General features: G+C 49.7%; 1 protein-coding gene across 1 annotated transcript in view; it reads left to right on the top strand.

Annotated features, from left to right (window-relative positions):
- Positions 1-243: 243 nt before the first annotated feature.
- CUNH10orf53 (chromosome unknown C10orf53 homolog) overlaps positions 244-12990 on the top strand; it is a 90273-nt gene continuing 77526 nt past the window's right edge. The window contains exon 1 of the mRNA XM_073681454.1: positions 244-423. Within this exon, the coding sequence (XP_073537555.1) occupies positions 327-423 (97 nt within the window). The 5' untranslated portion in view covers positions 244-326. The remainder of the gene's footprint in view (positions 424-12990) is intronic.

Below are 12990 nucleotides of genomic sequence, written 5' to 3'. Positions count from 1 at the left end.
ACTCAGACAATGGGGACGTTTCTGCTCCCCGCAACCCCACCCAGAAAAGGCAAAAAATTATCCAATAAGTCACATGAATCCCAGAGTAGTGCTACAGCTCATGAAATCCTGAGGGAAAAAAATGCATTAAAGGGGCAAACTCGGCGCCTTCCGCTCTGCAGGTAGTAATGGCCTCGCACGGAGACCCCCTCAGCTGCCGGTAGGGGAACATGCACGCGGAGGCAGAGGCGGGCAGCAGGCGAGTCCGCGTCACACGGGCTGTGTGGGGAGGCGCGGCCGTGGTTGCTATGGGGATCGTGCAGCGTGAGGAGTAGGCGGCAGGTGACATGCCGGAGAAAGCCTCGGTGACTGTGCGGTTCGGTCCGTATCTGAACGGCTCCGGTACAGTGCAGCACGGTGTGTCCCGGCTGCAGGGGCTGCGAGGTAGGTGTCAGGAGACTGCAGGACTACAGTGCACTGTGTGTCAGCAACTCGTGTGAGCACAACAGGTTAACTCCGTATACATAGTAAGGGTTAAAGTGCTCAGTGATTGGGGCTGTAATGGTTACACACCATAATAACAAGAGCAAAAACAGGGTGAAAAACAAAAATGGCATGAGAAAAGATTAGTTTTGGAATAAATGTAAACTTTATTGACAAATATTAAAAAAAAACTGTAATACTAATAATACAAAGTTATCCAGAAATGGCGCCGCATGCCGGCAAGAGGAGCGGTACTAACTACATATCTGGTAGACAGGTCCAAGGGAGTTTGGGTATTAACACAGGCTACAAGGGTTAAAGTACAAAAACGGAATAGTGTAGAATAGCATGTATAATATGCCATGGAGTGTAAACAGGGTCCTATGCAGCAGTGGGGGGCGCCCTGTCCAGGATCAAAGACAGATTAGAAGCATGTGTTATACCTGGAGTAAAGTTACCCCTGTTCAAGTGTGATGTCAGAAACCCCAACCTGCGTATCGGCGCCCAAACCTTCTGGGGGACTTCACACTCCAACAAGGGTAACTGTACTACAGGTATAATACCAGACACAGGTTCTGGAGGCGGCAGCTGCGCTAGTGATACCAGACACAGGTTCTGGGGACGGCAGCTGCGCTAGTGATACCAGACATAGGTTCTGGAGGCGCCAGCTGTGCTAGTGATACCAGACACAGGTTCTGGAGGCGCCAGCTGCGCTAGTGATACCAGACACAGGTTCTGGAGGCAGCAGCTGCGCTAGTGATACCAGGCACAGGTTTTGGAGGCGCCAGCTGTGCTAGTGATACCAGGCACAGGTTCTGGGGACGGCAGCTGCGCTAGTGATACCAGACACAGGTTCTGGAAGTGCCAGCTGTGCTAGTGATACAGACGCAGGTCCTGGGGACGGCAGCTGCGCTAGTGATACCAGCATAGGCTTATTATATATTATACCGCCCGGGGCCTCGGGTCTCCAGGGGGCCCGGGGCTCCGGGGTGTCTATGGCCGGATTGCCCTCATTATATGTGCGGCCACGCGGCACATACCGGTAGCAGTGGCTGGGAGGGCCCCCGGACCACTCCCCAAGCAGCGGTGCACGGCCGCTGCTTTTTCTTCGGCCGGGCCAGCACAGCAGCAGTTAACTTCATTGTGCTGGCCCGGCCGCGTCACTGCTAGGAGTCGGAGACACGGCCCTTTGCGCGGCCGTGTCTCCTAGCTGTGACGTCATGCAGTGTGCGCCTGGCCTGCACTGCTACTTACCACCGGAGAGGAGCAGGAGCCAGGAGGACTGGAGCCGTGCCGGGGGATGGTGAGTGTGTGTGTGTGTGTGCGCGTGTGTGTGTGTCTTTGTGTGTGTATGTGTGCAGGCAGATATCATTGTGTGATGTCTGTTTATATGTATTTTTGTGTTTATGCGTGTATGTATATGTTTGTGTGTGTGTGCGTGACTGCGTGCGGCCTCTTGCTGAGTATAGATGGCGCCTTGCGGCCTCCCGCTGTCTCGGGGGGGGCGCCGTGTGGCCTCCCGCTGTGTATAGGTGGCACCATGCGGCTCCCTGCTGTGTATAGATGTCACCGTACGGCCTCCCGCTGTGTATAGATGGCTCCGTGCGGCCTCCCGCTGTGTATAGATGGCTCCGTGCGGCCTCCCGCTGTGTATAGATGGCTCCGTGCGGCCTCCCGCTGTGTATAGATGGCTCCGTGCGGCCTCCCGCTGTGTATAGATGGCTCCGTGCGGCCTCCCACTGTGTATAGATGGCTCCGTGCGGCCTCCCGCTGTGTATAGATGGCTCCGTGCGGCCTCCCGCTGTGTATAGATGGCTCCGTGCGGCCTCCCGCTGTGTATAGATGGCTCCGTGCGGCCTCCCGCTGTGTATAGATGGCTCCGTGCGGCCTCCCGCTGTGTATAGATGACTCCGTGCGGCCTCCCGCTGTGTATAGATGACTCCGTGCGGCCTCCCGCTGTGTATAGATGGCACCGTGCGGCCATCTATAGTGATACCAGACATAGGTTCTGGAGGCGGCAGCTGCGCTAGTGATACCAGTTGCAGGTTCTGGGGACACTAGCGGCGCTAGTGATACCAGGCACAGGTTCTGGAGGCGGCAGCTGCGCTAGTGATACCAGGCACAGGTTCTGGAGATGGCAGCTGCGCTAGTGATACCAGACACAGGTTCTGGAGGCGGCAGCTGTGCTAGTGATACCAGACACAGGTTCTGGAGGCGCCAGCTGTGCTAGTGATACCAGACACAGGTTCTGGAGGCGCCAGCTGTGCTAGTGATACCAGACACAGGTTCTGGAGGCGGCAGCTGAGCTAGTGATACCAGACACAGGTTCTGGAGGCGGCAGCTGCGCTAGTGAAACCAGACACAGGTTCTGGGGACAGCAGCTGTGCTAGTGATACCAGACACAGGTTCTGGGGATGGCAGCTGCACTAGTGATATCAGACACAGGTTCTGGGGACTGCAGCTGCACTAGTGATACCAGACACAGGTTCTGGGTGCAGACAGGTCAGGGTGGCTCTGGTGTAGTTTAATGATTAATGTCTATTTCTTATCCATTCCCTGTCTCGGTGTATATCGTACTGCACTCGGATGACATCTGATTGCAGTCTGATGTTTTGCACACACCCATAGAATTGTATGGGTACGTGCGATTCGATTCTCGGATGCAATCGCAGCATGCAGCTATTGTTCTCTCATGCCGTTTTGGCATGAGAATATGATCTCAGATCTGAGTTGACTCATAAATTAAAGGGGTTGTCCGTTCCAAATCGATACATTTTCTGTCACTCTAGCATCAGAAAAGGGGAAAACTTTGTATCCAAGATATCAACTATATTTGTAACTAGATGGTGGCCCGATTCTAACGCATCGGGTATTCTAGAATATGTATGCGGCCGACCGGCGACCGCGACCAATCAGCAGAGCGGTGTTTAAATTTGGTGCCAATCTCGCTGATTGGTCGCGGCTGGAGTCCTGAGATCACCGTTCCTATCAGATCTGCCTCCTCTGACCGGCGCCTCCCTTATGCATCTGACGCCGCGTGCCTCTAGCGTCTGGGACGGGCCTGGGTTGCCAGGGCAGCGAGATGAATGACTCAGTCTCTGCTGTGTACAGCGTGCCCAAGGCCCGCCCGGCCGCCGGAAGGAGCGGGGCGCTTTGAATTGCACCGCATTGATTGGCCGGATTTCACCGTGGAATCATACTTATATTCCCACCCACACACTCGTAGCCACGCCTCTTGACGAAACCACGCAGGCGAAACGTGCGTCGAGGCGCGCTATCAGCTCCCTCCTGGCAGAGCCTGCACATTATATGCAACATGTCACAAGGTAAAAGCTACCGTTATATTTATGAACAATATTAGAGTTACATGATTATAGAACATGCATTTAAACATGTATCTACAACAACTTTTTTGTGATTGCCTATCCTGAATAGTTTTTCTTATTGGCTGTACAAAGGGACTCGGCACATACTGTATGCCTGCTTATCTGCAGACAGTGCTTTAAATACTGGTGTACCCTGTATAAATAGAATTATAGCCAGATTATATTATAATTTACGGTTAAACTGATCAGGATGAGATAACATTTGATTATCGGACTACTATTTTGTTTGCAATCTGTATTCAGATATATAGCGGTATTATCATATATAACTATTTGCTAATGTTGTAGTACTCTTCTATGGGGGATATGGTCTCCTTCATTGGGTTTTTCCATCTGCCTAACCTGGTTTCGCTTCTCCCACTAGCCATCACTAATGTAATATAAACTTTTTATGGTTCTTCTATTTATGGAATAATAAACATATATTTTCATTAAGCGCTTTCTCTCTGGCTCCCTTTTTTGGAAATTTGTGCTAATTACAAATATAGTTGATATCTTGGATACAAATTTTTCCCCTTTTCTGATGCTATATTTTAGTCAAGAGACAATTTAATAGGTGCTATTTTCTGTCACTCTGTGTGACTGCAGACTTATGAATCTCCCCAGTGCACGCACTGTGCACTATGGTGATTCGCCGGTTTCTGAGCCGGGACTGGAGGGTATGTATCCCTTAGGCTGTGTGCCCACGATGCGTTTTTCAAGCGTTTTTGCTGCTGAATTTCCGCAGCGGAAACGCTTTTAAAACGCTTTGTAATCCGTGCCCCATGATCCCCAATGAAAATCCGCATGTTCTGTGCCCATGCTGGGAATTTTCCGCATCGGATTTTCTGTGCTGAACAATCCGCAGCATGTCCATTATTTGTGCGTTTCCGAATGCGGATTTGACTACTCAATGCATTTGAAAAACGCAAGTCAAATCCGCATGTAAAAACACTGCAAAAACGCTTAAAAAATGCGTGTAAAATCCGCAAGCGTTTTTACTGCCAAGAACATGCAGAAACGCTGCGGAAATTTTCTGCTTCAATTCTGCATCGTGGACACATAGCCTTTAACTCCCGGGCCAGTGGGCGTGGCCTCGCTTCCATACAATTGTTTGGAGCAATACCATTCCCTCCAGTTGGCCACGCCGACTGGACGACCGTGTCACTAGATGGGGCTTGGCCTTGCTCAATACAAGTGTATGGCGCGAGGCCACGACCACTAGACGGGCCCTGACCCCAGTCCCGGTGTAACAGGCCAGATTAACCCCCCGCCCAGAATATACCCGGGGTTAAAGTGGCCTAGGCCAGATTATACCCCGGGTATATTCTGGCCTAGGCCAAACTATACCCCGTGATATAAATTGGCCTAGGCCAGTTTATGTCCCTCTGGGCCAGAATATACCCCAGCTGCTGTAAATCAGATTTTTCAGGCTTTTGAGAACCATTGAGTGATATACTCAATAACGGGGCCACAGTCAGCGCACGGGGCCCCAGGCAGCACACGGGGGGCAGAGACAGCGCACAGGGGGGCAGAAACAGCGCCTCCCCCCTTGCGCGCTGTCTCTGCCCCCCCGTGCGCTGTCTGGGACCCCCCGTGCGCTGTCTGGGACCCCCTGTGCGATGTCTGGGGCCCCGTTCTTGAGTATATCAGTCAATCCTGTGCGATGTCTGGGGCCCCTGTGCGATGTGTGATGTCTGGGGCCCCGTTCTCGAGTATATTAAAGATGAGATTTTTCACGTTTATGAGCACCATTGAGTGATATACTCAAGAATTCCATAATTTTTCAACATTTTATTGTTTAAAACGCTAAACACACAGACTTTTGTTACTTCAACCAGAAAACAATTTTCAACATTTTATTGCTTCAAATTCTAAACACACAGACTATTTTTTTACTTCAACCAGAAAACCTTGACGGTTCATAAAAAACTTGACTGTTCAGGATATAATAAAAGCCATAACATTCTGAAACTTCAGCTTATAAATGTACTTTTCCATGAGCCAATTATTGGTTCCAGAGAGGCTTTCGGCTGATAATCGTACACATGGCTGGTGACAGGACACTACAATATAAACTTTAAAAGGTAAACACTGGTAACAACATTAAAATGATCGATCATGCTTGTTTTCAAGATAAAGTGCATGTTCTGTTGACTGCAGATTGAAGCTTACAGGATAGGTCAACCAATCCATGGTGTCACCGACTTTTGTGTGGATGACGATGTCACAACTGAACAGATTTGCTGTGGCCATGATTTCTGCATCAGTTGCCCAGACTCCATCACAAGAGATGCCAGAGGTGTTCACATATTCATTCACATCTTAATTAAAGTAGCCCTGTAGTTTTTTTGGACAAGTCAGTTTTCATGTGGTGGATGACTCTAGCTCTGAGAAGGGAGTAGTTGTCCTCTGTTCCTGTCAGGATATAGCTGATGGCCCGAAAGTAGCAGTTCCCATCACGTTTGGTTTTATACTGTATGTACGCCGTGGTTGTCCAAGATCTCTTGTGCATCCAAAGTACACAACCCTACTAAACGTAAGGTCAAGAATGGTGGTAAGATACTTCCTTCCTGAACTTGGTAGTGGGTTGAAAGTCTTGCTTTGCTTGTGTTTCTGTGTGGCAGAGTGACTGGGACATCAGGGGACCGGGGTGGTAGAGAAGTCTCTTCATCCTGGTAAATCTTAAGGTTGCTGGCATGGTAGGTGTTGCTTAGTATCTTGCCAGTCTTATTGTTCTTAAGTTTTACTCGTCCCTTGGTTAAGGATTCCACAACTTTGAACCCATGCAATGAATACGACATTGATTCTTGATATAAACAATGGTGCCAGCATTGATTTCTTTGTTGCTGTTGTGTCGGCGATCAAAGGCACACTTTTGGTGTTCCTGAGCAGAATGGATGTTGGTACTTACAGTTGAGTGGATCCTGTTATGAACGGTTGTGAGTGGTGAGTGTATTTAGCACATCAGGGTTGGCATCATCTGAAAGAGACATGACATCCAGAGTGTCATTTGCTGATGGATTGAGGTCAATAGGAAGCTTAGCCTTTCGTCCATACATGACCTCAAATGGAGTGCACTTGGTTGAGGCATGCACAGATGTGTGATAGACAAACAAAACTCCAGGGATGAACTAGTCCCAGTTGGTTCCTTGGTCATTGACAAGCTTGCTAAGAGATTCTATGAGCGTTCGATTGTCACTTTCCCACTGGCCATTTGTTTGTGGGTGGTAGGCAGATGAAATGCGGTGATCTGTTTGAAAATGATCCATCAGGTTGTCGAAGATCGAGTTCCCAAACTCTCTTTCCTGGTCGCTAATCAGTGTCAATACAGCCTAAGCGGCAAATAATGGTGTACAAAAATTTTGCTACTGACATGGCACTCTGGTCTGGAACAGCTGTTGCTTCAGTCCACTTAGAAAAATGATCAGTGACAGTGTTAGGCGATTGCTGGACCTGAAATTGGGTCAGAATCATCTGTGGTCTCCCATTCTGGTCCAGCCAGGGTGGATCCTGCTTAGCATCACCATCAGTCCCAACATCTAGCCAGTGCACAAGAAGTACAGGCTGTCTCTCAGGTCCTTGTTCTTAGTAGTGTTAAGCATAGGTTGCGGAGGGGAACAAGGGCTGCTACAGCCTAAGTCCAGGATGCACTGCACTGAGCATGACCGTGATTGGTGCTTTGGTATCAGCTGATCCGGTGACCTGGCACCGCCTGATTGGCCATGGGTGACATCATCAGTTGTGCGACCAATAATGCGACAGTGGGCAGGGCTTAGCCACGTGGAGAGTTACTCTGCAGTCCGGTCGCACACCGGCTGGGAGCACGTATACGCTGGCGTGAGTCACACACACTACTTAGCGTCTGCTGCTTAGCCTCTGTGCAGTTAACAGGGCTACAGCTATGTTATTTGTCGCACATCTCTCGTGCAGTTAACGGAGATAGTGCGAATCCCTTTTCCCGTCTCGGTGTGCAGTAACACTGGAGGGATTTATATATTAGTTGGTTGTTTTACCTTCTTACCCGGAAGGTGTTCGGCCGCAGTCTTCCAGGCTGCATCGCGGCCCCCGGGTTCGGTTGCTTTCCATTATTAATAAAGTTGTTTGCAACCGTCCCCATAACAGACAGCAACTATATTTTTGTTGCCGTTTGATGTTTCCTGAAGAGGACATAACAGTATCAGAGCACCCTTGTCTTGCCGAACATGGCTGACAACCAGCAACTGCAGCACTATATACAGCAACTTGAGGCCAGACTTAGGACTCTGGAACAAGCTGCCCCGGTGGCTGATATCACTGCAGTAGCTACCCAGGCAGCTTCTCAGGCGGCCAATCTGGTCAACACGGCTGCGGTGAATGCTGCGGCAGCTGCAATTGTCCCATTACCCCGTTTTGCTCTCCCGGAAAATTTTTCTGGCGACAGCAGATCCTGCAGAGGTTTTATTAATCTGTGCTCCATTCAGTTAGAGATGATGGAAGCACGGTTCCCCTCCGAAAGGGCCAAAGTGGATTTTGTCATCTCGTTACTTTCTCACAGGGCCTTAGAGTGGGCTATCCCTCTGTGGGAGCGGAGTGACCCCGTAGTGGCTAATGCGGGTCTCCTACTTAGAGCCCTAAAGACTGTTTTCTTAGCTCCTCAGGTCACGCATGATACGGCTCTTAAGCTTCTTGCGTTGGTCCAGAGTTCGGCCACCGCCAGCCACTATGCCATCCAGTTCAGAACCTTAGCGGCTGAATTGGATTGGTCTGAGCAGTCGTTAATCCCGGTGTTCTGAAAGGGTCTGGCTGGGCATATTAAAAATGCTCTATCTACCAGAGAGATTCCAACCTCCCTGGAGGAGTTAATCTCTCTCGCTAACCGAATAGATTTGCGTCATGCAGACCACAAGTTAGAGCTGGAGGTCTCCAGACCTCAGTTTCGGTTGGCACCTTCATTCTCTAGACCCATTTCCAAACCCGCGACTCCCGACCCGGAGCCTGAGGCTATGGATATATCCCGGACTGAGTCTAGCTCCTCTCGTTCCCGACCTGCACATCTCTTGGAGTACCCCATTAATAAGGGTTCCAAGAAGTCGGGAAAACGAGTGTGTCTAACTGCCATTGGAGGAGGTGTGTTAGATTCCAGGGCTCCTTCCTCCAAATTATTGTATAAGGTGACATCGCTCTTCGGAACAACCACGGTTACTGCCAAGGCGTGGGTGGATTCTGGCGCCGATGGCAATTTTTTGGCATCTACGTTTGCCCAGAAGCACGCCATTCCTATGGAGTTACTGCCAAAACCAATGAATATTAGGGTAGTCAACGGTTCACTGCTGGACACGCAAATCACTCACCAGTTGATTCCCCTCACCATGTCGTTTCCTCAGGGTCACCGGGAGGTTATCTCCTTTCTTATTACTCCCGGTGGATTAGATGAGATGCTATTGGGTCTTCCATGGCTACGTTGTCACACTCCACACATTGACTGGGGTACGGGGAGAATTTCTTCCTGGGGTGAGAATTGTGTGTCTCAGTGTATGGTTACAGCCGCCCGGAGGGTAGACCCTTTGTCCCGGTCCATGGATACGGCTGAGGACGATGAAGATCCCAGGCTTAGCATTCCTTCGGGAAGTATGCGGATGGTGGCTCCAGTGTCCCTAAACCAGGTTCCTTCTAGGAGGACGTTCGTTCCTCCTAATCTACAAAATGAGGTGCTCTCCTGGGCACATGCCTCTAAGATCGGAGGTCATTTTGGGGTCAAACGTACCACAAAGTTTCTCCAACGGTCTTATTGGTGGCCCTGGTGGCGCCAGGACGTTAAGGAATATATTCTAGCGTGTGTCTCCTGTGCGAGAGATAAATCATCCCGTCAAAGTCCGGCTGGTCTTCTCCATCCGTTACGCGTGGCAGATTCCACAGATCAGACTCCGCTTCTTCTGAATAATGGCCAACATCCGCGCGTTCCGATTACTATGCCAGTTCCCTCTGTGGAACCTGGGGTCAGAGATTGGGCTCTGGAGGCGCGGGAGGTTTGGGACCATACCCAGGATGCTATATTGGCCTCCAAGAGTTGGATGAGAGAGTCGGCTGACACTCTTCGTCGTCCAGCCCCCATATTCTATCCGGGCGACAGAGTGTGGCTCGCAGCTCGCAATATCAAAGTACGCGGGGAATCTGCTAAGTTTGCCCCCCGCTTTATTGGTCCTTTCAAAATTTTGGCCCAAGTAAACCCCGTAGTGTACCGTTTACAGTTACCACGACACCTGAGGAGTCACGACACTTTCCATGTGTCACTCCTTAAGCCCGTTCGCCTAACAAAATTCGCTGAACCCCCACCTGCTACAGACACCAGGGGTGATGATCTCGAGGTGCAGGCTATTGTGGGGTCTAAGATGGTTCGTGGGAAAAAATATTATCTAGTACACTGGAGGGGTCATGGATCTGAGGATCGCTCATGGGAACTGGTGGACCACATTCATGCGCCCCTGCTCATTGAGGAATATGAGCATCAAGTGGAGGGGGATGTTGGAAGGGGGGATAATGTTAGGTGTCGGGTGGTTGCTGGACCTGAAATTGGGTCAGAATCATCTGTGGTCTCCCATTCTGGTCCAGCTGGGGCGGATGCTGCTTAGCATCGCCGTCGGTCCCAACTCCTAGCCAGTGCACAAGAAGTACAGGCTGTCTCTTGGGTCCTTGTTCCTAGTAGTGTTAAGCATAGGTTGCGGAGGGGAACAAGGGCTGTTACAGCCTAAGTCCAGGATGCACTGCACTGAGCATGCCCGTGACATGGCGGACCGTGATTGGTGCTTTGGTATCAGCTGATCCGGTGACCTGGCACCGACTGATTAGCCGCGGGTGACGTCATCAAGTAGTGCGACCAATAATGCGACAGTGGGCAGGGCTTAGTCTTTAAATAGGCCGCCCACAAGCATGGCGGCGCGCTCTGATCATTGAGCTAAGGTTGTGTTCATGTGTGGACGCTTGTCTGTTTGAGCTCCACGTGCTCTCTTGCTGCTCTAGCTTCGGACAGGCAGGTTTAGCTGGGGATAGGCCGTCTTAGCTGGAGGGAGGCAGGTAGTTCCGTTTGACAGTCTGGCTCCGGCAAGGGGGTCGCTATACACCCCGAGCAGACTGCAGACTCGGTATTCCTGGCACCGCCTGTTAGCCACGTGGAGAGTTACTCCGCAGTCCGGTCGCACACAGGCTGGGAGCACGTATACGCTGGCCTGCTGCGTAGCCTCTGTGCAGTTAACAGGGCTACGGCTACGTTATTTGTCGCACATCTCTCGTGCAGTTAACGGAGATAGTGCGAATCCCTTTTCCCGTCTCGGTGTACAGTAACACTGGAGGGATTTATATATTAGTTTTTTGTTTTACCTTCTTACCCGGAAGGTTTTCAGCCGCAGTCTTCTAGGCTGCATCGCGGACCCCAGGTTCGGTTGCTTTCCATTATTAATAAAGTTGTTTGCAACCGTCCCCATAACAGACAGCAACTATATTTTTGTTGCCGTTTGATGTTTCCTGAAGAGGACCGATCTTATCAATCCCAACTAAGCTCCATACTTTTTCAGGCACTGGTATACTGTTGAGTGGTGGAGCTTCTTTGCTGATTTTGGGACTTGTGACAAAACATTTTTGACAGGCTTTGACATGTTGGTGAACATCGTTCTTCATTACCTTCCAGTAATAACGGTCAGAAATTTTGGCAAATGTTTTATCTCTGCCAAAATAGCCACCAGAAGTTGGGTTGTCATGACAGGCCTTCAGGATATTTGGCAGTCTGCTTTCTCTGCTCGATATGGCTTAGATGTTTGTCTAAACTGGGACTTGGCATTTGAACGTTTCTCTGGAGGTAGATCGTAGATCCGCTGGGGGTACTTTTGTTCTGTTGGAGGATAGAATCTCAAAAGCTGATCATACAGTTGGTCTTCCATTATTATCAAAATTGGAAAACTTATTTTTTTGTTGGAGGTGTTCCAAGTTCACTTTATATACGTTATCAGGATAGAATAGGAACCCACACTGGAGAACTTTAAGTGCATATCATAGAGAGCAGGGAGAAACATACATAACAAGTTACAACACATAACATTAACTATGCACTGATGGAACTGCACCATCTACTGTCAGTTCAATGTAATGCCTCCAACACATGCTGTAAGTCTAGTCCACCCGTTCCCATGCACTAGATTTGCTGCTGATTTTCCACAGGGAAAAAATCAGCAGCCAATCTGCATCAAAATCCGCATCCCAATGATGTGGATTTTTTGTGCAGATCACAGCAGATTTCTCCATGTCACGTGGAAGAGGGATATCTGCTGCAGACCGCATCAAAATCTGACAAAAGCCACATGAAATGGTATATGGTTTGTGTATGTGCAGCTATATATACTGTAGCACTACAGCAGCAAAAACACACTAATATTATGCCCTAGAGGAGTATAGACCATGGGTATATTATAGCGTAGGCCAAACTATACCCCGGGGTATAAATTGGCCTAGGCCAGATTATATTCCTCCGGACCAGAATATACCCCTGCTGCTGTAGATCAGATTTTTCACGCTTATGAGAACCATTGCGTGATATACTCAAGAACGGGGCCCCAGACGTCGTACAGGGGCCCCAGATATCGCACATGATTGAGTGATAAACTCAAGAACGGGCCCCAGACATCGCACAGGGGCCCCAGACCTCACTCAGTGGTTCTCAAAAGCGTGAAAAATCTGATCTACAGCAGCTGGGGTATATTCTGACCTGGAGGGGTATAATCTGGCCTAGGCCAATTTATACCCCGGGGTATAGTTTGGCCTAGGTCATAATATACCCGGGGTATTTTCTGGCCCAGAGGGGTATAATCTGGCCTAGGCCACTTTAACCCCGGGTATATTCTGGGCGGGGGGGTTAATCTGGCCTGTTGCACCGGGTCAGAAACCGGCAAATCCCGGCAGTGCACAGTGCGTTTGCTGGGGGGGGGATTGATAAGTCTGCAGTCTACAGACTTATCGATTTGGACTGGACAACTCCTTTAACACTGGTCCACGTGCTATGTGATAAAACATTGCATAGGACTCGGCCGTGTTATATGCTCCAAAGGATAAATTCAGCATTATATCCTTAACAATTTTTTTAAACATGTTGTCTGACAGTAATATATATTGTTAAGGCATGCATGTTATTCCCTAT

Source organism: Phyllobates terribilis, unplaced genomic scaffold (assembly GCF_046119375.1).
Source record: "Phyllobates terribilis strain yellow unplaced genomic scaffold, ASM4611937v1 Scaffold_5__5_contigs__length_657084704, whole genome shotgun sequence".
Lineage (NCBI taxonomy): Eukaryota > Metazoa > Chordata > Amphibia > Anura > Dendrobatidae > Phyllobates > Phyllobates terribilis.
The sequence above is the reverse complement of the archived record's forward strand: the minus strand, read 5'-3'. Positions and strand labels throughout refer to the sequence as shown.